The 26,535-nt window shown below is 40.3% G+C and overlaps 1 protein-coding gene across 4 annotated transcripts in view; it reads left to right on the top strand.

Annotated features, from left to right (window-relative positions):
- Positions 1–26,535, top strand: part of celsr2 (cadherin, EGF LAG seven-pass G-type receptor 2) — a 63,180-nt gene that overhangs the window by 22,496 nt on the left and 14,149 nt on the right. For all 4 annotated transcript variants that reach the window (XM_032513216.1, XM_032513217.1, XM_032513219.1 and 1 more), the window contains exons 3-14: positions 6,807–7,029; positions 11,871–11,986; positions 12,097–12,185; positions 18,603–18,760; positions 19,151–19,314; positions 19,608–19,733; positions 22,098–22,267; positions 22,874–23,053; positions 23,145–23,258; positions 24,475–24,631; positions 25,444–25,585; positions 25,743–25,863. In XM_032513216.1, coding sequence (XP_032369107.1) covers positions 6,807–7,029; positions 11,871–11,986; positions 12,097–12,185; positions 18,603–18,760; positions 19,151–19,314; positions 19,608–19,733; positions 22,098–22,267; positions 22,874–23,053; positions 23,145–23,258; positions 24,475–24,631; positions 25,444–25,585; positions 25,743–25,863 — 1,760 coding nt within the window. The remainder of the gene's footprint in view (positions 1–6,806; positions 7,030–11,870; positions 11,987–12,096; positions 12,186–18,602; positions 18,761–19,150; positions 19,315–19,607; positions 19,734–22,097; positions 22,268–22,873; positions 23,054–23,144; positions 23,259–24,474; positions 24,632–25,443; positions 25,586–25,742; positions 25,864–26,535) is intronic.

A 26,535-nucleotide genomic window follows, 5' to 3' on the forward strand; every position in this document is an offset into this window, starting at 1 on the left:
TACCAATTATTTTGACAAATGTTACCGTTCATCCAAACTCTTTATACACATGTATCACCTTTACTACAGCGCACTATTTTGGTATGTGGAGAAATCCTGAGCCTGCCGTACTTGGTTAGCCTACGGTTTCTAAGATATGAATTGACAATCACTGTTTAAGGCATGGGGATTATCTATCTGTCCCATGTGAATTCCCACTGAATAATTCTCCTGTCTTCAAACGTAGTGGCACTAAAAGGTGAAAGGGCACAATATCTGCCAAGCTGTGTCCACATGTAGCCTTCAAAATGTTAATTTCTTCTCCTTCACCAAGATCCCATGGGAGCTGTAATGTCCACATCTGTACCATTCACTCCCCTCTTCGGCTCTTTATTGAACCTGGCCCTTTATATAACCCAGACTGTCCTGTATACTGAAGGCTGAGTTGATGAGTTATTGATCTGATTATCCTTATTGCAGTCAGCCACAGCAGAAGTAAACAGTTGCAGTTGTATTCTTTTCTGTACATTTTAGAAGTAGATTGTCATAACTGTGGGTGAATGCCAAGTCAGATTAGTCTGTTTGTTTGTTCTTTATCTGGTTTATTTACCAGATCAAGTGACCATGTTTGTACGCTTAATTTTTTGCATTTGTGGTCAAAATCCACATCTATTTAAATACTGCCCTTGTTACTGTATACCTACGATTTATCTACATCTAAACTCACAACTTCACCCTGAGCTGTAGAAGTAGACTGTTTCAGCAAACAGGAAGACTGATGATATAACATCCTCATTGATACAACCTGTTTCCTCTCTGATGTCTGTTTGGAGGCTGGGGACTTTAAAGAAATCTTTACTTTGTGAAGAAAACAACAACGTTTCTATGTCCAAAGGAGTATCACTGAGAGGAATAATAGAAGGGAATTATTAATTATAGATGGCTACAGATGGAGAGTGTCCCCTGGCTGTAAAATGGCCCATTGTAAAAATACCTGAGATGAAAAAATACATCACAAAGAACACAGTATGTTGAAACGGAGAGCACAGAAGCTTCCTTATGCAGTGATAATGAAGAATTAATGTATTACTGTTGGCAGCAGAATTGCCAACTGGTTGCAGGACTTGTTATTCAATCTCTGCTCCAGAAATTATTCACATCCTCAAAGGGTTAAAGTCTGTCTGCTCATACGTTTTATGGTTAAGGGGAAAAGGGAGGAGTTGAAAAAGAGTTTAAAGAGGAAGCTAATTAAAATATGCTAATTTATACAGTTTGAATATTTGGGTAGTTGCCCCACCTTTTTTTGAGAGGTTAAATGGGTCAACCCTGACTTCTAAGTGTGATTTAGAGTTTCATCTTGTCTTTGAAGCTCTATGCTAGTTGGTTTATTAAATACAGTGATGTAACGTAACATAACGTGAAGTACATTTACTCAAGCAATTTTGAAGAACTTTATTATTACTCCACTACATTTCGTTGACAGTTTTAGTCACTGTTATATAAATACTATTATGCTATACCAACCAATTATTAATACAAGATAGAATCAACAAATAGAGTCTGGTGTGTTATTATAGTTAAGGCTACCCAGCAGTATAAAATAGTTAAAAGTAAGGGATTTTAATCCAATTCTAGGGGATTATAATTGGGTACTTTACTTCCACCACAGTTTTATCAAAATTAAAATTAAATGATACAAATTAGGGTTTATTTGTGTACATTACATGTTAATTCCCTAATTATAGTTGTTTGAGATGATAATTTAGTCTTTTTTTTATTTAGAATTGTTAAATTTATGTGCAGGTGTTCACCAGCTGTGACTGATCTTGTCTAATTGCAGAAGTCGGAGCTGGTCTTTTTGTAAAAACTTGTGGTAAATTCAAAAATTCAAAATTTAAATCACTTTAACTAGTGTCTCCTGTTATAATAAATATCTAAACTGGAAAGCAAAAAGCAGTTGTCTTTGTGCTCTCTGTAATGCCATTGCTTTCCATTATTCCTCGTCAAACATTAAAAGGCTTTTTCACCTATTTATGTCGCTGTTTATGAATCCTGAAATATTGTTGGCCATTCAAATGTGTGGGCTCAGTCACTCAAAGTCCAGGTTGAGTGGCACTTACATATTCTTTTGCACAGCTGTGGGTGTTGGAGCTGAACTGTAGGTGCTTTTAACGTGAATGGGCAAAGACGGAGAGTGAATGTGTGAGTGGGTGAAGTGGGCGTATTTTCATACTGTAGCAGGGACCACAATCCATTGCATTAATCTCTGTCAGTAGGGATTTTAGACCCTGGTGCTATTAGATCCAGGATGCAGGACAACTCAAGTTATGTGCAAGTGAATGTGGTTTAGTAGGTGGTGTTTTAAGATGTTTAAATCACGCTATCAGACTGTCTTATCAAACAAGGTCATTCAGACTTCATGTTTTTTCCTCTGTGATCTGACCCCACTGTTCTGCTTCAGTAAACCTTGATTTGACCAGTCTCTAGTCTGTAGTTAAGGGGGAGGAGGATTGTCACACAGAATTGTCTGTGTGTGTGCTAAATGGCTCATCCTGTGTGATTCGGGTGGGAAGCTAAGTTCTGAAAAGCTGTGATTTTCTGTGTAAGAAAGTTGGATGGACAATCTGTGGAATGTATATGTGTTAATGGTGTGTGTGTGTGTGTGTGTGGGGGGGGGGGGGGGGGATGGACCGTAGGCGTTGCCAGATGGTAGCAAGAGAAAAAATGAAAAAAATATACCATCGTCTTTGCTGTTGGCTCGGCTGAGTCATTCCGTGGATACAGAACAACCTGTTTTTCTCCTTTTACTTTTCATGTTTATCTTAAAACACAATGTGAGCAATTCCCTTTTTTCATCTGTATGAAAATGTGTGTTTGTGATGAGCATTCACCAGCTAACTGCTGACCTGTGATGAGAAAGTCTATTTTTTCTCCATTTGTGATGTTTTAATACACAGACATGCTTTTAGAGCAAACACGGGTGGATGGTCACATTTCACATCAGTGTTTGAAATTAACACATGCCAAACACTGAAAGACACTATAATTTGCCTCTGAGAGATGGTGTGAATAAAAGAACGTTGCCAGACACATATTGTATCCGCCAGCACAGTTTCCTGAACCACACCACTGCTCTTTTTTTCCTCATATTAAAAATCAAGAATCATAAAAAGAATTACAAAAAATACAATAAAAAATATGTAAATGTGTTGAGTTTTTTAGTGCAGCGGAATTATTCTGGGTCTTTGTTGATGTCTCTCTGTGTGAGAAGTGGTTGGGTCGTCACGCTCTAGACCACCTAGAAGTGACGAGAAGATTTGATCACAGATATAGCTTGAGGTCATATATCTATTCTGTTATAGATGTCTTCATGTCTTCATTCACCTTAAGTGTTCCTGAGTGGTTGCTCTCTGAATTTGGACAGTCTGAGTCTTCTGCAGTGAAAGTGGCTCCTGCTCTCTTCCCTGAGCTTGTTGTCTTTGGTGTGTCTGGAGGGATAAACCCACTCGAAGATGTTCCCTGTTACCTAGCAGCCGCTCAGACACACCTGTTCTGGTTCAAGATCTCTGGGGAAACACAGTTTGCACACAGGGGTGGTGCACAGTAACACTACATCTTTAGATTAGGCTCTAGTTGGGTTTAATAATTTAAACAACTTAACACTACTTTTGATTGTTTAGTGGTCTTAGATAAATAAGAGCTGGTGTGGATTTAGTGTGAATATCTACAGCAAAAGTTTGAATTTCAGGAAGTTGTTCAGGCTTGTTTGTGTGATGATGTCCATTTCATTTATCCTCTCTCTCTCTCTCTCTCTCTCTCTCTCTCTCTCTCTCTCTCTCTCTCCTCTCTCTCTCTGGGATCAATTTATGATGTACTGGAGGAGCAAAAGAAATGCTACAAACACATTTTAGCAGATAAATTGTCACCTGCTTTTTTCATTTAATCAACAATAATATTGTTAATGTATAGGCAGAGGTGTTAATACAAAGTGTTGAAAAGTCTCCTCCTGTCTAAATAAAAAACGGATCTCTATGTGATTTCCTGCCTTAATGATTTATGCTGGTAGCAAACACAGAGTGTGGGCACTGGGATGGACTTATAGAGGGATTTAAATAGAGCACAGGAGACGTGTTTGAATTATTGATCAGGATATAGAATTGTGACTGTGAGCGCATCCCTGCCCACTGTGCTGCTCACCTGGCAACGTAAAAGCTGTTTGGGTGGAGACGTCCCACAGGGATGAACAGTGAAGAGCATTTTGTCAAGTATCAGTGAAGCAGATCTGTATACATTTGTACCAAAAAGTATTGTTAAGTTTGTGTTTTTCTCAGTTAAGCACAACTCAGTGTTGCTGAGCAGCTCTGTTTAATACAGCTCTGTTTGCTGATGCAAACTTTGACCACTGGGACTGCTTAAAGAAATACAAGTTGTTTATTGCCTACAGCAAGTTGCTGAATTAATAACGAGGCAGACAGCACTGTAACTGAAAGGCTTTGTTTTCCAGCCGACTGGCCAGCAGCAGCAGTTTGTCATCAGGGAAAACCGGACAGGAAATTGTCCTAAGCTCACAGCGTAGAGCGGCTACTGCGCTCCATTTAGTTGCTTCTTGAAGAGAGTGGCACCAAGACCCTGACATGTTTTCATACCACTTTAGAGTGGGGCATACTTATAAAGTTGTCAATGACAGCTTCAAGTTAAAAGACAGTTTATTGATGTCTTACAGATTAGTAATCATAATAAAGCATGAATAGAAAGACCTTTTGGGATGTGAGGTAGTAAAGATACAAGTCAAAGAAACCCTTCCCATTAACAAAACCTTCATCATCAACCACCATTTCTTATTTCTAAACATTAACGGATGATTTAAAATCCTTTTATAACTTGTTATCTTGTTGTAAACAGCAGCTTAAAGTTTAATCGCTGTCTTCTGAATTAACTTTTCATTTGTCTCGATGTTCAGTGTCATTTTCACCAACTCTAACGTCTCATCTCTTGACTTCATTTGACTGACTAGATTCACCCCAGCGATAGTCACAGTGACAAGACAAAGAAACTTAATTCCAGCGGACTGTGAATAGAGTGATTAATAGTCAAAGAGTAAATAAAAGGCCTGTGTATCAGTTGTGTTGGACGGAGGTGTTGTGTGTGTGTGTGTGTGTGTGTGTGTGTGTGTGTGTGTGTACATGCACGCCAGTGTGACAGTGGTGCTGTAGTAGCCTACACAGCGGAAATCTTCCACACTGCTGACTGAGTGGCTCGACACAAATTCCAGCTCACGGATGGGAGCGTGCGGTCTCGCCTGAGCAACTGCTGCAGGCTCCCAATCCATAGGTTCCGGACAAACGGCACATGTGAGCCGGGCTGAGGAAGGCAAAGGCCTGGGACACAGTCTCTTTGTCTTTGGATGTCTGGCTGCTGTACTGATTTTCCCCTTCAGATTAATAACTGGTTGCTTTGTTGGCTTGGTGTCACTGTCTCCTTCTGTAGTTTAGCACAATGTTAGGAGTGCAACAGATGATGTTTTTTTTATCATTGATTAATCTTTTAAAAACATTTTTGGTTAGTCAATCAATTGATTGATTTGTCTATAAAGTGTCGAAAGATGGTCTTAATTTGTTTTTTACCGACCAACAGTCTAAAACCCAAATATATACCAAATTATCATAGAAGATAGAAAACACCTCTCTACCGTGGATCAACGCAATATAAATAAAGGTGCTGACACGCTAGGCAGGCAGCAAGGAAGTCTGTGGCGTCTACTCACGTGGATTGTGTCTTGGCCAAAAAGTTCTCTTGATGTACTTGAGAATGTACGTCCTGTGTCTGCGTGGCGCCGGGAGAGCTAGCAAGCCTGTCCATCTCACAGGTTGTCAACAGTCTGCAATTATTTTGATAATCAATTAATTTTCTAAGTCATTTTTCAAGCAGTAGTTCTGCTGATCTCTTTCAGATTCTCAATTGTGCATTTGTTTGTCTTATGTGATAGTTAACTGAATATTGTTGGGTTTTGGTCACTGTTTTTTTGTCATTTTTTTAGGGAGGCAAAAATAGGCAAGAAAATAATTTTCAGAATTGTGTAAATATTCGTTAGTTGCAGCCCTATTTTACTTACCTGACTGGTATTTAAGAACGGTTTGATAAGTGTTTATCATGAAAAGCATCAACATAGATTCACTTTGGAAGAGGCCTTCTGAGTATGGAAAATCAGTGTCTGATAGGAAGGACACAACTATTTATTTCTGCTTGTCATCTGAAAATGAACTCATCAAATGTCTGTGAAGTGTGAAATAGCTTAAAGTAATCACCATGAGCCACCACAGTCTGCAGAAACTGCAGTCATTGCTTTTGACGGCTTCAGAGTCTAAATGCATACACACTTCCAACTCACTGCTTTGAGACATCAAGTTGTCTCCCTGAATATGAATGCAGCACAAAATGCAACTATATTCCCAGAGGGAGGAGGGGGAGTCATGCTGGGTGTGACACAGAGGAGAGAGAAGCACTGAAACTGCAGAAACACTCAAAGAGAACACTCTTATAACGCTGAGTCAGCTTTCCTATAATACACTTAGTTAACAATGTAATCATTTATTTTTCATTGACTGTATGTTTGAAACAGTAGAGCTGTTTATTTCAGGCGGATAATGTAAGACCTCTATAGCAGCACATATGGGACAGCTGCAGTGACAGACAGGAAGCATATAGCAGTGTGAAGTCCCTGAGGTGGAAGCCACAGGGATGACTGAGGTGATGCTGCTTGTTACAAACAATATTAATCCTCATTTCTCTCCATCTTTCTCCTTCTCCATCCATCTCTCTGTGTCCAGGAGAGCGCTGTGAGCTGTCATCCCGCTCGGGCCGCTGTGCTCCGGGAGTCTGCAAGAATGGGGGCTCTTGTGTCAACCTGCTGGTCGGTGGGTTTAAATGCGATTGTCCGCCGGGCGGCTACGAGAAGCCCTACTGTGAGATGACCACACGCAACTTCCCCCCGCACTCCTTCCTTACCTTCAAGGGCCTCCGCCAGCGCTTTCACTTCACCCTTTCTCTCACGTAAGCACCTCCGCCTCCCTGCAACAAGCTGTAGCTCACCTGGATCACCTGCACTGCTAATCTGGGACTCACTCTTTATCCACCCTCACATCCTACTTCTGCATACTCTCCAGCTCTCCTTTTCACTAAAGTGTGCTCCCTCCACCTCACATTTATGTAACCATAATGGTGTTTGATAACAATGATGGGCTCACTGAACAACGGCCATCTCCTGTAGTGCCACTTTGGTATTAGATTATTGTTCCTGTGTTTTAAATACAAAACTACCGCATAGACATACTGCACATTAGAGGTGTGCATACTGTACTGTGAAGTAAAAGCTGGACAGTAGCTGAGCTGAAGGAGCTGTGTTTTTGGAGAGGAGACTTGCATAACGTAAGGATGTTAATGCCACAGCCAAGAGTGAGTCTGATCTTATCTCACTCAGTGTCACTTTGAGCTGTGAGCTGTGAGTCAGCAGCAGGCCTACTTTCAGTCTCCCTCAGCAAGGTGAAGCCCGGTATTTTTTAGGTACAATCTTATTTGCAATTTTATTAAACAGCCCAAAAATCACAAATTAGTCTCAGAGACCTTTCCAAGTTATACAACAACACACCTCACTTTCTATCCTTGATTCGTATATGGGAAACCCCCACTTACAACTAAATCAAGCAGTGCATTTTGCATTAATACATTTTTATGAATGATTAAACGAGATGTAAAATGTTAATTTGTGAACTTTGCTGATACTGGTAGGTGAATGTTGTTGCCTTTAGATAAAGTTGGGCTAGTTGTTTTGCTCTTTTTGCAGTTTTTATGCTAAACTAAACCAACCAGCGGCTGAGTCTAGCTTCATATTTAGCATACAGACTGTATATTCACAGAATTATATACATACATTCTCAGATAACTTTGGCAGGAAAGTGATTAAACTTATTTCCCAAAATATCAAATTATTCCTTAAACTACCATACTGGGAGGCTACATAGGGGCCACTTAATTTTATATTACACATATTTAAAAGAAAAGACTAGCAGACTAAAAAGAAATTCCAGTTCAGACTATTTATCACTTGAGATGTGCAAACAGCGATGTCATTGCTAACGCTGGCACTTTCTCTGATAGCTGGAGGCTCTATCTCATTCCACAATTAGCATTTGGTAAAATAGCAAAGATTTGAGCCCAAGGTTCCTTCTTTTTCCAACACTGCACAAAAAGAAAACACCTCATGTAAATTTTATTACTTTTATTAATTTTGAAATTAGACAGTTTACATGCAAGGTCTCATTTCTGCTTATTGCAGTGCATAATCATAGACAACATTGTAAAGATACTTTCTCATAGAATAGTATTTTTCTTCAACCATCCAAGGTGTGTCAGAATCAGTTATTGTGATGCAAGTGAAGCATGTTGGGAAACTGAAGCCAAAGCTTTTAGTCTGTGTTGTTGATTATTTGAGGGTGGTTGGTGGAGAGGGAGGTGCTTTGGAAATGAGCAGATGAGCGATGAACACTGAACACATGCAAAGGCAGCAGGATCTCCAATCTGCATGAAATCTCCATGCAATGAAATGTAATAAACGATAGAAGCCGTCCGTTCTGTTTGATATATGTCACAACAAGTGACAACAAGTATCGTCTCTCGGATTGTATCACAGGGAATGTGTCCTGCCATTTTGTCATAGTCATTGTGATAGTTGTCACCTTAGACGTGCTTGGCAGGGGTTGACACAATGGCTACTGGTGGAAATAATATCTCCCTAGTGAGACTTATGGACTCGGCCCTCCTTTAATCGAGGTTCACATAACATTCTTTTTTGATGGCAAACTGCTCAAACAAGTTTTGAAAGTGGTCTAGATTTCACTGGCAGGTCACATAAGTGAAGTAGCTGCTGAACTAGCTGCTGTGTAAAAGGTGGCAATAATGAGAGCCTGAGGAAGAAGAGGTCAACAACTAGCTCTGATACCTGACCCTGCACTGATCAGGTTCTCCGAGAAAGAGCTTCTGTTATGAGGAACGACTCTGGATGTGGATCTGGTTCACTCACAGTGACGGCTAAGTTTAGGTCTCGTGCTATCACAGCTCTGTGCTGTTGAGCTCCACAATTAAGGCTGAGATTTCTGTGTGTTTTGGGATCAGTATAAACAAGATGAAAAAAAAATCTCATTGTGATATCACCAATATTCTCTGTGACTGAACTGATGTTTAGGTCAGCAAAACTTAGTCTGCAGTCATTTTTATGCTCAAATTGAAAATGTACAGGAACCACACTTATTGTGGCGCAAGAGGAAAAGTCAGAGGATCAGTAGAAGTGATCCTCCAGGGAACATCAGTGTCTGTTTAAACATTCATCTGAATCCATTGAATAGTTGTAAAGATTTTTCACCAGTTTTTGGACCAGTAAAAAAAAGTAGTTAAATAAGAATGCTTCTTCATTCCAGCGGTTCATATAAATCTTATTATCTAACACAGATTTTGTATCTGTATTTCACACTTCTATGTAGTAAGCCTTTTTTTCTTCCTCCCCACTGCACACGTCTTGTGTATTGCAGCATGTTAGCATAGCGTGACACGGTTCCCTACATAAGGGCAGACTGGTTGTTATTTTTACTGATGGGTGCCTAATGTGACATGCAGTGATGCAAGTTGAGTCAGTTTTTAGCTCCGGCTGATTACTCTCATAGTTCAGAAGGCTCTTGGGGGCAATCTGGAAAAGCCTTTTAAATCGATCCGTCAAAGACTGAAAGCCTAGTGAAGAGTAATAGACTCTCTAGATCATAATTCTAGTAGGCATTCGGTATTCTTTGCTGAATATATAGACGATATCTGACTAATCTGTCTCTGCTGTTATTATCAGCTGAAGCATGAGCATCCTCTTTCCTTTGAGGTCGTGATTATTGCTTTTCTCAGTAAGCAGGTCAGCGGTGCTGGGCCCCCTGGCTCTTCTCCAGTTAAAGAATACTGCACAAACAGCATCATGTACAGTATGCCCTCAAACCCTGAAGTCTGAAAGAGGGTGGTGGGCGGCTGTTCATGTTGTCGAAAGAGCATGTATAGATATTTGGATGTGTAAATGACATACTTAAAAGGCACATGACATGCTCAGGCAGAGACTGCAGGTCCCTTTGGGTTCAGAAAAAGAAAAAAAATCACACCAGCATTGTGGTTTTCAGTGTTCCATAGCCAGTCTGTGATTGATCTTTTTTAAATAAGTCATTAGTCTTTTTAAAGAAAAGAAAGCTGCATGTTAATGGAGTAAATGACCAGACAACCAGACACTAGTAAGCCTCTCCGTTGGCAGATGTGCACAGGAGACTCTTTGTTGGGTCCCCTGTGGGATGGAGAATGAATACATCTGCTAGTTAGTTCTGTTTTTTTTCTGTAATAACATACTTTCACACATCCCAGTAACCCATTTTCACAGGATAAGATTTACGGCCGCGAACCACATCTGACAGGTAAAGCGTGATCTTTTGAAACCATGTGCTCTACCACATACTTAGATCCCAGATCGAGAGTGAGGCGCAGATATAGGCGCAGATATATTGAAATGTGCATTAATATGCAAGGATCATACAACATGGCGGCCCCGGGCAATCTAGTTTCATCAAGATGCAAAGAGAAATCTGAAACTGAGGCTGTGGTTACAGCACTGGCAGCTGTCTGTGTTCTCCTCCGTGAGAAAATATATTTTGAAATTGTCGCTGCTGTCTTCTTGTGTGCTTCTTCTTTACTTGCTGTAATGTGTTCCCCAGCCATTCTGCTTTGACATTGCCCTAGTTTTCTGTTTCTTTGCTGTAGTGTATCATGTAATGTGGCTCTGTGATATCTATTCATGGCACGCAGATTCTGCATTCCATCCCTGTGTCTGTGCTGCAAATATGACTGTTTGTTTGTTCCTCTGACTCGGCCTTGTGTTCATGATTAACCTCATTATATGTGCATTGATAACTGTTTAGCTCGTGTTCGTGATAGGAAGGTATACGTCACACTGTATTACTGAAGCAATCCAGCGTGAATGGAAAGTAAGGTGGATATTTATAAATGGGCCAAAAGGAGACCCCTGCCCTTTTTCTTTTCTCTCAGTTGTATGTTAATATGGAGTACAGGCATAGCTGACAGCAAATAATTTCTTATAGAACACACCAGTACTTATTTACGTCAGTAATAAGACATACTTATTAACTGACGTCATTTGGTACGTTATGTTTAAAGGCTGGTGTGAAAGGACATTTTTCTTAATTTTAATAAATCTCATGAAAAGACCAAAACCAACAATGTGTTCCTCCTCTCAATTCTTCTTGACCATGTTTTTGGCACTCAGCCCTAATCCCATTCATTCCTATTTAAGATGCCATTTTTTAAAAACAGGTGTTTTCTTTTTTCAAAGGCTCAGTAATTTCCTTACATTGCTGGGCAATGTCATTTTTTAGTAAATGTCACTTAAACAGGATTATTTTCACATTTATATTACACATTTGGTACTCTGTATTTACAGTAGCAGTGCACATGGGACTGAGTTAAAATAAAGTACGGTGGTTCATCGGAATGAATGAATGTGCAAAGGTGTGGCTTACTTGTGTGTTTTTTTTATAGTTTTTGGACAATAATTGAGGTCCAAGGCACAGAGGAATATGATATGCCAGTTTGTAACTACATTGACTATCCTTATGATTATGGTTATGATTAATTTATTGCTGGATTTGTTTTTTTTATGGAATTTGTGGGCAAAAAAAAGAAGCACAATATCACCGCCTTGAATTTTTAATTAATAGAGTAAATATAAATAAAAAAAAAATTAAACATGAACAAACAGCAATGAGATTGAGTAGTGACAAATATAATTTAAATGTTTTTTTCAGATTTGCTACCAAAGAGTGCAACGGTTTGTTACTCTATAACGGGCGCTTCAATGAAAAACATGACTTCATTGCCATGGAAATCATCAATGAGCAGATACAGCTCACCTTCTCTGCAGGTAGAACAGCTTTGGTTTATTTCTCTTTTGGCATTATGATTGACTGCAATTTTTTCCCTTCATTTTAATGCCATTTTTGTCAGTCATTCACTTCTTTCATTGTTTCTCAGGCGAGACCAAGACTACAGTTTCACCGTACATCCTCGGAGGAGTCAGCGACGGCCAGTGGCACGTGGTGGAGGTCCACTACTACAACAAGGTAATTAACAGGAACTACTCCTCAAACACCATGTACTAGGTTTATGGAAACCACTCTCAAAGCTGCAGAATTTTATAAAAAAAAAGAAAACTTTTAAGTTCCCAATATGTCAAAGTATTAATTTAAACAAAGGTGAGCTTGGTAAAACGTCACTATATTCCAATTGTGTTTTTCATTTCCTTCTTTTTATCATTACACAAAAGCTGCTGTAACTTGGTGGTTAAATCTGTCTGCTGCTGTGCCCCGCATCAGGTGTAGACTTAGAATACCAGACATAGTTACCGAAAATATTAAAATGAAATCAGGTTGCAGGTTCGATCCGCTACAGACGACAGACAGTTTAGTTTTATTGTGTTAAAGGCTGCAGTGATAACTGACATGCTTTCTCAATAAAAGGCTTCGTCTTTAGGACATCATAGAGGATAAACGGTACTGGGTGCAAGTTAGTTGTCTAAGTTTGTTGTACAGCCTTTTTTAGTGCTGCTGCTGTTTCAGACTAAAGAATCACTGACAGGCTGATGATCTGGAAACCAGCCAACATGCCAACTAGACACTGATGGAAGGAGAGACAAGGGGGGGGGGGGGGCTTTCATCCATTCATGAATGAAAGCCAGAGTGGGAAGGCAATGCTTTTCCAGACATGCTCAGATTGGATCTAATATGTTTCGACTAATACATTTCTCTGTAAGAACATCACAACAACTTAATCTGTGGAGGAATGTATGGAGCTGTTGTCTCTGCTGTCTCAGTACTTTCCCACCCAGGACCAACACACAGGATGTCACATTTTAGTCTATTGAGGAAGTCACTTTGCATCATAAAGATGTTGCCAGGCAACACCCCCGCTGCTCACATTTTCTATTCAGTGTCTATGATAACAGGGCCGTGTCAGATTTTAGCCAGAAGAAGTGATGAAGGGGGAAAATCTTGTCAACTTTTGTATGAAAACTAGTTGTTTCTCTGCCAAGAAGATATTAAAGACTCATTAATCACTTTGGTACAAAACCCTCAAATCAAATAAATCTCTGATTCTTTTGTTTTATATATATATATATATATATAATATATATATATATATATATATATTATATATATATATAATATATTGATGTTTAATTTAATGCATAATTCATGATTTAATGCAGGATATTTCAAGAATTCCTGTTGCATTTGTGTTAAAAGTGGATCATCAATTATTGAAAGTTAACTTCCTACAGTTTATATGCCACAAAATCAGATGGACAGTTACATGAAAAAGAGTGTTTCAGACTCATACATCTGATCAGCCTCAGAGCAAAACCAGAACCTCTTCTAATGTAAATATGAAGCTGTTTTTTATCATATATATTATATATATATATATATATATATATATATATATAGTATATATGTGTGTGTATATGTATAATTAGATCATGTACATTTGCACCAATATCATAAAGTGTAACCACTGTACTCATTACATATGTATTAATTACATGTATATTGAATATATATATATATAATATAATATATATCCCAGAAGTGTTCTGGGGGGGGGGGGGTGTCCGGCCCCCAGCTCTGGCTGAACTAATTCTCCCGGTCCGCCTCTCATGTTCCACATCCTGTGAGTTGCTGAGGTAGAAACATGGCTCCTCCCACTGAAGGTAACACATAGTGGCCCACTCTGACCCGTCCCTGTCTGCAGGGGGTGGGGCAGGGTGAGGCTGTGAGGGGGCATTTTAGATTGAAATGTGGCTTTCAGGATGAGGGAAGACTGTGGAGAATGGCAATGACCGCTGTCTTTGTGTTGGGCTCTGCTTCCTTTGGGACCACGGGCAGTGAATGATGTGGCCCCGGGGAAGGTGCCCCTCTCACTCTGTTCTCCAGTGAGGACAGAAAAGCCGAGCAGGAGAGAAGCAAAAGGAGGGTAAAGAAAAGCCGAGAGAAGTATTGACTTGGGCTTTGAACAGGGACGCTGCGCTTCAGGGCCGACCCCTCTTGTTGCTATGGTTTTTCTAGTCAATCTTAGATCCTATATTTGTGTTGCTTGCTGCCATGCTCCTCCAGCGCAACCCCTGTCACGCTCTTTGACAGGGAACTCATATTCCCATAATCCCCTGTAGTGGCGAATGAGACCAGTGTTTAATGTGGTCTTGAGCAAATATGTGCGCTTCAATCAGCGCTGACAGGATGGGGTTTTGTGCTGCAGAAAGACGTCCTGACAGACAGTCATTATTAGAGAGTCAACAGCCGTGACTGATGACAGCAGAGGTCAGGGAAAGGAGCGTCCAATCTGGAGCGCTGCCTGTTTCAGAGCTTTCACAGTGAAGGGAAACCGTGGAAAAAGCATGTCGGATGATTTCACCTTTGGCAATTCACACCGTATGCTTGCTTTTTTCATCATCAACAAACTTGTAACAAATTGGCCTCAATGAGCATCAACTGAAAAGTAAAAAGCCACCATCAGTGTCTGTTCCCGTCTACTTAACATTTCAGTGTTGAACAGTGAGTTTCACAGTCAAGAAAATAATTGTTGGGACATCCTGTGGGAACGTTGCTTTGACAACAGGGTATGTTGTACTGAAAGTACTAATCTTCTTAAGTTACTCAGCAGCTTGTTAGTTGGTCAATCTTAAAAAGAGTTTACAAAACTTTGATTTAGTGTTTTAATACTTGACTTCATGGTTAAGTTACCTGAACTGCAGACTGAGGAGTGAGGTGGCAAGCACAATTTCCATGGCCACCAAAATATTCACAGTACGTCAGGCTAAAGGACATCATGTCTGACACTGTGGTCAGCAGCACTGGAGCCCCCCAGGGCACAGTGCTGGCCCCTCTTCTCTTCACCCTGTACACCTCGGATTTCTGCTACACTCGGAGCTGTGTCACATACAGAAGTACGCAGATGACACAGCCATCGTTGGGGGTATCAGCGGTGACAGGGAAGAGGAGTAAACGGAGTCTGGTGGGGGACTTTGCTCTCTGGTGTCGCACTAACTGCCTACAGCTCAACACCTCTAAGACGAAGGACTGGTCATTGACTTTGGGAGGTCCAGACCAAGACCACGACCGGTCCTGCTAGAGGAGTTGAGGTGGGGGCAGTTTCAGTCGTACAAATACCTCGGGCTGTGGTGGACAGCAAACTGGACTGGACAACACACAGCAGCCACCTGTACAGGAAGACACAGAGCCGGCTGTACTTCCTGAGGAGGCTGCGCTCCTTTACCATCTGCAGCAAACTGCTGTGGAGTTCTACCAGTCTGTGGTCACCATGTCCTCTTCTACACTGTGGGTGCTGGGGGGCCAGCATATCAAAGAAGACACCCACAGGCTGGATAACTGATCAGGCGGCCGGCTCTGTGGTCGGCATGAAGCTAGACTCACTGGTGACGGTGGCAGAGAGGAGGACATTGGACAACTGCTGGACATACTGAAAATGCCGCCCCCCCTGAAGTAACCGGCCCAAGGAGCCGGTTCATGGGGTGAGGCTGTCCTTTTTAAGTGCCGGATAAAGATTTCAAGGATACCCTTTGTCCTCTTCGCCACCGGATATCAACTCCCCTTCACTGTTGGAGAGAAAAGCCGAAGAGGAGAAAGCAAATAAAAAAAGACATAAATATACTCTAACACCATCTACCATCTCTTTTTTACAATCTTAGACCATACTTCTACATCTCCTCCCCTTCATCTACAAACCAATCCCATAATCACCATAAGCCCATTTTACATTTCTACAAATATCCTTCAATAGCCCAATTTTCTCAAAACTCTACAACAACATTATTAAATCAACATACTGTCCACAACCAAAACTCAATTACCTCCAACCTCACATTGAAAAACCGGAAAATTCAACACCTGGTCACTTTCTTCTTTTTTACATACAAACTGAAAACTTTAATAATAAATGGTCTTTCTGTTTGTTGACAAATTTCTTTAAGTTTTAATAATTTTTTGGAATTATGTTTGGGTTGTTTTGTTTCTTTAATTTACTGGCTTTTTATCTTTTTTATTTTTTGTTTTTAAAAAACTGCTCTGGTTTAATTTCGCTGCGGGAGTATCAAGGACAATTCAGGACAATTTAGTTCTAGTAATAAAACCAAAAACCTCTTGACAGTTTCCATCCTGTGTTTTTTTTTCTCAGTCTGAACTCTAGGAGGTGTTGTGAGATGCCTTCTGTTGCAAGTGCAATTTGCATTTTTGCAAATTATGGCCCACTGTATTTGTTTTAATTGTTTAAATATGTAAGTGTTTTATTTGTAAATTTTGACGAGTTGCTATAACATTTTGTCCAGACATTCGTGGTCCCCAGAGGATGAATCCTGCTGACTTTGATAATCCCTTCACCTTTTATCTCTCCTCATCAGCAGGTCAAAGTCTTCACTCATCCTGTGAAATATCTCAATATCTATTTGATATATTGGCATAGACATGGATGATTCTTAAGTGTTGAATCCTTCTGAATTTGCGAATCTCTGATTTTATTTTAGCGATCCCATAAGGTCTTAATTTTGTATAAATGTCTCAACAACTCCCCCCAGGACAAATTGACATAACTTTATTTATCCTCTTAAGTTTCCTGCTGTGGTTTATGAGGCAAAACTAATTACAGCTGCACTTTGTGTTTAGTGATAATTGTCAAATGTTAGCATGAAAACCCACTAAACTAAGTTAGTGATCATGGTAAACATACCCGCTGAACATCAGCACAAAGCACCGCTGCGCCTACATACATCCTCAGAGCCTCTAGCATGGCTGTAGACTCTTATTTACTATTATGCACATATAGTATATTATATAGTATACACAGCCCAATAACCTGACATTTCTGTTTCACCGAGGATGATAAAGTGAGTCCGGTGAGATGTCATGATACAGCCAGATGGTTTAGGGTTATTATTGGTCTCATCTCGTTCACATCCCTAACACTTGTTACACTGTGAACACAAGACACAAAGTGAGTGCAGGAGCCTCTTAGTCATAATATAAGAGGCTCACAGATATTTCATCTATTATATTCAGTGAGAAAATGATGTGAGACAAATTTAATTGCAGAAGCGCCTCAGGCTTAAATTATATTTGTCATTTCTGGATTGCTTGATATGTTTTGTCTCAGTAAATCTCCTGTTATGGAGCCGCTAAAGATGTGGTTGCACCAGCCAATGACAGTTACAGTATATCTCAGTACAGTATATGAGCTTTTAAATCAAGGGATCAGACAACAAAGACGAGCTATCAGGGAAATCATAATTGTTTAGGCTCCTGCAGACAGTGGTGTCTATTTCTATTTTAGTTTAACTTCATGTAGAACTAAAACAGCCAGACAATAACATGTGTTTTCAGGCTGTCAGCAATGAGCCAACTATTCATATCATCTCTACATATGAGATGAGCTAATTCTGCTCATGACCGCTCAGCGGCCCGTCCCCGCCTGCAGGGGAGCAGTCACTGCTCAGCTCTCAGCTCGCAACACCAGCTTGAACCTACACTTATGGTTTAGATGAGCTTTACGTGACCTCAGAGAAGCCGGTCGTTTTGAGAGGAGGTTGTGACCTTTTATTGACAGGATCATCATTCTCTCCCTCGCAGACCCCTCCTCCTTTTGTTGCTCCCCCCCATTGATTTCTCAGACAATGAAGGAGATCCTTTGTCAAGCGGGATGATGTCCTGCAGAGAACAAGCTCATCTCCCGTGTGTGCGTGTGTGTGTGTGGTGCTTGCTTGCTTTTAGCTCTAGCTGTTGTATTATTAAATACTCAACAACAGCAAGCTAAAGCTAAACAGGGATTGAACCAAGTGTGATGCAAAAAGACCATTTATTGGATTGTTGTTTCTCAGTTTTAAAGCTCCAGTTTTTAATCTGGCTCATAAAGCTATGTACAGTTTAGCACTGGCTGATATTCCCTAGAAGTTTCTGCACTGCTTTATGGATTATTCCTGTATTACAGTAAATAAAACAGAATAATGAGAGATTTTATTAACAACCTACTTCTTGGTCCTAAATGCTGGGTAACAAAAAATACTTAGTAGCAAAGCAATTTTTCTTTTATTAGTGTTTCAGGAACTTTAAGCTGACAAACGTATGAATTCTCTAATAAACATGATACTATAGGTAATAACTTCTGTCCATAAATCAAATCATATTAAGAGCTTCTGCTGTGCATACTGATGAGCACTAAAATAAACCTTTGATAGTATTCTGAGTTGAATTCTCTTTAAAACCTAGTTTTCTTAGTTAGTTAGTTGAACAAAAAACAACAATGACCAACATTAGAAAGTTCTCCAGATCCTCAAGTGTACACCAAGACTTCAGTGTGCACAGCAAAGGCAAGGCAACAAGGCGTTCGTAATCCTCACTGTTTTGACCAAAGGCTCTACACAGACATTAGGCAGGCACCTTATCTTGATATTCATGAGTTTGTCTCTCGCTCCACAGCCGATACTAAACCAGGCCGGCCTCCCACAGGGACCCTCGGACCAGAAGGTTGTCGTAGTGACCGTGGACAACTGTGACGCCTCTGTGGCCCTCCGGTTCGGTCACATGGTCAAAAACTACACTTGCTCTGCTCAGGGCAGCCAATCAGGATCCAAAAAGTGAGTCCACAGGAATTACATCAGTAGAATTATTAGTTAGGAGATAAGTCTAATTTTTGCAACAGGAATTTCAATAATAACCTTTTGCTCTTTGCCTCACATCTTCCCTTATTTACCTCCGTATTGACTTCACCATTTTACGTGATTACTTTCTTTGCAGTCAGTTCATTAAGAGAGAGTAAAGTTGTTTTGAAATTAAGTTCCACATCTCCAAGGTGTTAGCTAAGCATTTTCTTTTTTCTGTCATCTTTTTCATCTCTAGGGGGAAAATAACTGCAAAACCATCTCTGTGATGAATTTTTCATATGTTCCCCCCCAATTAGTGTTGATGATGTAAAGGCAGAGCAAAACACTCTGGGTGCATAAATGTTCACGGTTCTATGTTTTCAGATCATTGGACCTGACCGGCCCGCTGCTCCTCGGAGGAGTCCCGAAACTCCCAGAAGACTTTCCTGTTCGCAACCGGCAGTTCTCAGGCTGCATGAAGAACTTGCGTATTGACAACCAGCACATAGACATGGCCAGCTTCATCGCTAACAACGGCACTCTGCCAGGTACGTGCTGTTTGACCTGCTGTTTGGCATCCAGAGATTTTCCTTTACTTCATCTCTAAAACCTAAAAGGTTTTATTGTTGGACCAGCCAAGTGAGGGAGAAGTGGAAAGAAAATAGCAATGACTAATGAGCACAGCGGGAAAGCAGAGTCAGTGGGAATTGATCATTGTACCTGCTATGAATAGTTTATTTCCGTCTGACTCTTTGCTACGTTGATGAAATAATGATGTGGGACGGATCAAAAGGGACAGATCAAACGGGTAAATCAACCTCTTATTTTTTTGCCCTCCTAGGATGCTCCGCCAAAAGACATTTCTGCAACAACACCCCGTGTCTGAACGGAGGAACCTGTGTGAACCTGTGGGGCTCCTTCAGTTGTGAATGCCCGCTTGGATTTGGAGGACAAAACTGCGAAAGAGGTGAGTCAAGTTGAGAAAGCCATGAGACTTGACACATGTTTGTTTGCCGTTTTGACCCAAGACTGTCCACTGTCTCTGTGACCCGACACCCAACTTGTCATTGAGTATGAAGTGGCCATCCATCAGGTCGGACAAAAAGTAACAGACTCAGTTATACAGAAAAGGCTGCGTTAGTTTTTTTAAATAACAGGTACAACTGTGTACAGTGCATTGGTGTTTGTCAAATCAGTAATCACAGCTTTTGGGAATCACCTGATGTGATACAGATATGCACAGTCATAAAAAGCCTGTTGATTACACTACGGTAGTTTTAATGTCTGATTTATGACAGAATCAGTATCAGTTGTGAGAATGAAGCTGCTTCAAGCTGAATTTTATTCTGGTTTACATGATCTTGAACCGTGTAGGACTAATTGCTTTTTTTTTGGCTTCTAAAGACATACAGTATGTTGCTTATGTTACTGTCCCAGTGTTCTCCAGTGTCTGTTTTTGTTCCACCTGATTCACTGCAGCTGTTATCTGTGCTGATTCATGGTTTACAGCAATTTGAGAAGAGACAGAGGATAAGGAATGAGCCCTGTAAACGTCAAAACACACACTTCTTGTTTTTAGCTTAACGTAGAATGCAAAAAGAGAGATTTATTTCAGTGAGCAGTTTTTTGTATGTAGAATAGATGTAAAAGCAGAGCTGGATATTCAAGAAAATGGCAAATGTGTTGCATAGAGTGCATAAGTTATAGAAAAGGTGAGGATGGATATGTAAAAGTGGGACATAAAGAAGTGTGATCACATGTTAATGATCTTGGATGGCGATTTAATGAGCTTTGATAACTTTTAATATCATGATCAACAAAACAACAATAGCATCATTAGAAGTGACTTTTTTTAAATGCAGTTTTTTATGTATGTACTGCGTGGGAATGGGGCAGAGCATGTAGATTGATGGATGAACAGAAAATTAACTACAAACTATTTTAATAATCAAAAGCGGAAATGCCAAAAAATCAGTGGATCCAGTTTCTCAAATGTGAAGATTTTCTGTTTTTCTTTTGTCTTACTTGAAACTCAATATCTTGGGGCTTTCAACCATTAGATAACAAGCTATTTGAATCTGTCACTTTCAGCTTTGGGAAATTGTGATTGGAATTTTTCATTATTTTCTGAAAAAATCAGAAATGAACACAATCGTTAGTTGCAGCCCAAACATAGATCTATTGGCATCGTCTGGCCACGCGTATACCGGAGTTAACTAGGTGTGGTTAAACTCCAGCATTAACTCACACAGTGCGATTATTAAGACAGGTTTAATGTATTCATTTTCAACTTGTTGTTTTTATTTTTTTGTGTAAATGTGAAACCTTTTGATTGAAATCGCATTGCAATTTCTGTCGTTGCATCTCAGTCATCTCACCAGCCAACAATGACTGCCACAGGTCATCAGGTTTATTTGCCAACACTAATCGATTGTTTTGATCAGGTGCTTTTCTTCCCTTTGTACAGAGACAGCATAATCGGAGGGTAACCGTTTCACATCAGACAGAGTGTCCTTTCCTGTCACTTTGTTTTTTACGTGTGAAAGAGCCAAAAAGCTTCTCACAGTCAATGCATGCGTGCACAAACACCATAACTTCCTTCTGATTCATGAACTACACAAATAAAACTGCATATGAAATGATTTTAAATTAAAATTTCACTGATACACTAAAAGATTTAGTGTAGTCATTGGGGTTATTAAAGATCCCCTCCAGACACATTTTTAGACTCACACAAATACTCTGCTTTGATAAATAATTTATGTCTGATGTGTTTTTGCCACAAAAAAGTCCCCTCTTATGAAGTCTTAAAATATCCTGTACTCCTTCTGCCTCATTGAAAATCAAGAAACTATGAAAGCATAAATAGTTGTAAATGTTTCTCTGCTGTAAGTTCATTCTCAGTGTATGTGTGTATGAAAACATTCTTCTAGTATCAAAATCTGCTCGTACAGTACATCAATCTGGACAGTGAAGCTGAAACATCACATTCAACAAACGAGAAAAACACATTTATGACTAGAGGGGGACTTTAATCATTTGTTACATTTCATTTTATTACTGAAAAATTGGTACAGGTGTTGACTTGTAAAGCCAATGATAGAGCTTTCTGGGAACAACTGATTTGATTTTAGACAGCCACAAAAAGCTGGCAGATTGATGCAAAATCTCTTTATGTCTGATAAGCTGAGTTTTTTTTAGCTCGGATAACATGGATGTGATCAAAGAGCATGGTGGACTTGCTGGTTGACACTAGTGACTCACTGTCTCATGTCACGTACTGTACAACTCTCTCTCCTCTTTTCTCTTTTACATCATCTTTTTGCTGTAGTTATGACCAGCCCACAGCGTTTCCTGGGTAACAGTCTGTTGCAATGGAACAACATGGCGGCGATGGCGGCCTCCGTCCCATGGCATGTAGAGCTCATGTTCCGCACACGTCAGGCCAGCGCAACACTGCTGCACATCACCTCCGGTCAGCAGCACAACCTCACACTGCAGGTGAGAGCAACATGTGTATGTTACACCTTTTCTCGCTGAACGTGGATACATAAGAAACGCACACTCCTTGCTACATTCTGGTCTCCTTTAAATTATTTCTCTCCACAGACAGTTTTATAGACGTGGCAATGCACAGCAATGTAGGTTTATCCTCAAAGAGAAACTTTAATTAGAAGAAAAGTAACGATTTCTAGGTTATTTCTTTTTATGGTTACTTAAAGTGAGATCCCAACCACAGTGAGAGCATGACAGCAGTTTCAAAAAGATAAAACATTCTGGGATCGAGGCTCCACCTGTTGGCCATCCAAGTCGCAGCACGTCACTGAATATAGCATCTGTGTTCGGCTACGTTTTTACTTCAATGTTACATAACTGTCCCATAATCTATTTCCAGCCCTGCACACCTGTGATGTGCAGCAATTCAAGGTTTGAACTTTGACTGCAGTGTGTAAAAAAAAATGTAAACAAAAATATAACATTTTCAGAGCTCTCTGTTTCTCTTGTGATGCAGTGCTGATACTTGGAGGTCTTATTTTCTCCTTTGTTATGGAACATCGGTTTAATTTCCCTCCTGCTGTATCCTCCCTTTTCTCCCTGCCTTTGTAGCTGCGCGGGGGCAGTGTGTTGATGGGGCTTCACAGAGGGGAAGACTCAACTCTCTCCCGCGTGGAAGAGGTACTGGTGAACGATGGAGACTGGCATCATTTGCAGCTGGATATTAGCAGTTTGGGGGGAGCAGCAAGCCACCGCAAAGCAGTGTTGTCTTTAGATCAGGGACTCTACCAGGTGAGTTGTTGCATAATTGTTGCTGTAAATCACTATGAAATCAATTATTGTAGTTTTGCAGCAATAAAGTCTGTGTCATGTACCTTTTCAGGCCAGTATGGAGGTGGACGGAAAGCTGCAAGACTCTAAGCTGAAGACTCTGAGCGTTGGTGGTTTGGCAAGGCCTGATGGGAAAATTCTGCATGGCTTCCGGGGCTGTATACAGGTCAGGCTCTTGTGTAGGCCCCATTCTAGAAGCATTTGTGATCACGTCTAAAAGCACACCATATGTTAGTAAGCCACTCATCTAGAAATCATTGTTTTCATGTTTAGCAGATCAAAAGGCATCTAGATTTGTTTAAAGGGAGTTGTTTTAATCATGTTGTGGAAGTTTCTTGAACAGCGAGGGAGGAATTTGGTTTGAAGTGAGACTCTGTTGAAACAGAACACAGACAGGCTGCAAACTGAATCAAAGTTTAGTCTCCGGTGAAAGTTTAGTTGTTTTCTGCAGAGAACATTCAAAAATGACAAGAACAGCTCTCACAATGCACAAAGTTACAGAGTGACAACAGTTCTGTGTCAATGCAATCAATAATACACTTCCTTATATCCCGTGCCCCCAGAGGAAAACCAACCCTTGTTTGGAAACCTGTTTAATCTCAAACATAACAATTAGTGGACCTCAGGCAGACAGTTGGAGCTCTTATGTATTTCTGAATCTGCCCTCCTTGTGTCAAGTTTCTTGACCGGTCATTCTATCTTAGTTGAAAAAGGACATCTTGTCTCTTGGATAGGCTATGGTCTCGACCTGGGACCTGCTATGATAAACACCGTTTTACGCAACTGTTTCTGTCGGGCTCCACATCATCTATTCTTCAAGGAAATGGTGTGGAGTCACAACAAATCCAGTTGTCTCCCATCAAGGAGAAACACACAGATGACAGATACAGAAGTCATATACTCTGAGAGGCATTAGAGATCTTATTATGAATAATTCATATGAAAATCATTGGTTAAATGTAATTTTCCCATTACAATCACTATATTTCAAGGTAAAGTAATCGTCATGTTAAATATGGCCACTGATATGAAACCACTTATTTAAATCATTTTTAAACCAGATCTGAGCTACTTTTAACCCTTTTATTACTTGCCCTTTGAAACGTAAGCCATGCTCACTTAGCAGTGGTTTAAAACAAGTTTTAACTTCTTGAGCTAATGATGGAGGGCAGTTAAACATCTGCTTGTACTTTAGCACCTTGACACACCCAAACCAGCAACCTTTGTGTTTCTAGCACATTCCAGGGGTCTGTTTCACCAAATAGCAATTTGCAATATGAGATAATTTCCCCTTTCACTTCTTTTAAAACATGTATTGCACGCATAACCAGGTTGTGTTGCCATGGATTTGTAAATGTGTTTGTTTGTTTGTTTGCCTGCAGGGTCTGCGTGTGGGCGGGGCTCTGAGTCTGTCTCAGGCAAGGAAGGTGAACGTGGAGCCGGGCTGCAACGTGCCCGACCCCTGCAGCTCCAGCCCCTGTCCTGTCAGCAGCTACTGCAGCGATGACTGGGACAGCTACTCCTGCACCTGCCTCGCTGGTCAGTCTGCTCACAAGTTTAGAAACCCAAAACCTTGATCATAACGTTTTAGAGGGCTGGAAGGTTACTTAAAATTATCAAAAATTTTAAAACATCTTCATGTTAATATTGATGCCTCTAATACTTCTTTTACACCACCTACCAGGGTTGGGCTAGGGTTGTCTGATCAACCCTTCTTTTGGAAATTCCAACCAAGCCCGTCAACAAGAGTACATCCCTGGTTATGACAATTCCAATGCATAAAAATTACCTTAAGTGCTAGAAATGGTGGGGGGGGGGGGGGGGGGAGTTTTCATGTCATATTCAGTGAACAGCCATCATTACTTACTCCAGTCCATCTGTATAGCGGCAGAACTAGTGTTACTCCAGTATTGATTTTTGACCATTTTAAGAAGAGAAGAGAACATTTCTCTCTGTTTGATTTCATTAAAAGTAAAGTTGGGCTTAACTGTTTGCTGTGCATTTTAATAAAAGACTCCACAGCAGCCAACCCAGGTCATGCGCAATTCACATTGAAATCGACCCTAGTCTGTCCTGATCAAACACATCTGGTGACCTGGGTCGCAAAGCCGAGTAGATCAAGGAGGGTTACCCCATTCAAACACACAGTCGACCTGGGTATAACTCTAATTCAGCCATCGGTGTGAAGGAGGTGTAATTGCTCAGTTAAAATTATTAGTATTCCATTAAACATGTGATAAGGCAACACTAACATAAGTTAGTCCTTTTTTATACATAATCATTTCTTCTTATCTGTGCTTACCACAGTTGGGAGAGCACAGCAACTTATTTTCCTTTGTTTTGTTTTACAGGTTTCTACGGCACCAACTGCACCGATGTATGCTCATTAAACCCCTGTGAGCACGAGTCAACGTGCACCAGGAAGCCAAGCTCCTCTCGTGGTTACACCTGTGACTGTCCCAGCCACTACTTTGGCCATTACTGCGAGAAAAAGTACAGTTTTCCATATTTGTGTGTGTGTGGGTATGTGTATGTGTATGTGTATGTGTATGTGTATGTGTATGTGTGTGTTAATCGTGGTTCCTGTTGTGTTGCATGTTTTATTACTCTGCAGGTAAATTGATCATGTGTTCTGGTGTTCTGTCTACAGGACGGACTTGCCGTGTCCCAGAGGCTGGTGGGGTCACAAGACCTGTGGGCCCTGTAACTGTCAGACAGACAAAGGCTTCGACTCTGAATGCAACAAGACGAGCGGAGAGTGTCGGTGCAAGGTGAGTGTGTGCCCACTTGCAACTTTGATCCATCACTCTGTCAGACGCTAAAGCTGTGTCCCAATGTGTTTGTTGTATACACAAAATCAATACTTGAATTTTAAAAAGAGCTCAAGGATAAAATGTAAATCATCAATTATCCTGGGTTTCCAAGTTATAAGTGAATGCATTATGTAAAGATTGTGCATCACGTCAATCCTTTCTTTAGCCTTTTCTGTCTTTTTTATTATTATTCAGAGTTTTTTTTAGTTCCATTTAAACAAAGTTATCCCACCGATATAAGATAAAAACTTTGGTATCACAACAGACTTAGCTAGGAAAGTGTCTTTAAGGGCCATTAACATAACTAAGCCAATCTGTAAGCGATGGCACATACACTGACATCAGCTGTTGTACATGCAATCTTTCCTATCACAATGGTCGTATGAAGTCTTTTATAGAGCATTGTAGGATATAAATATACTTTAAAAAGGAATACAAACTTTTTAGAGTAAACTTGTTGTTGTCACTATACACTACACCTGTTCAGAGTCTGTATGTAGTTTGACATTGGGAGTCAGCTCAAGTCTGAAACGTAGGTGGATGACATAAATATAAAAAAACTCAGGTGGGAATTTGGGGATGTATGAAAAGAGGCTGCGGTTGAATTATTGATTCAAAAAGAAAATTGCT

Source organism: Etheostoma spectabile, chromosome 4 (genome assembly GCF_008692095.1).
Source record: "Etheostoma spectabile isolate EspeVRDwgs_2016 chromosome 4, UIUC_Espe_1.0, whole genome shotgun sequence".
Classification (NCBI taxonomy): Eukaryota; Metazoa; Chordata; class Actinopteri; order Perciformes; family Percidae; genus Etheostoma; species Etheostoma spectabile.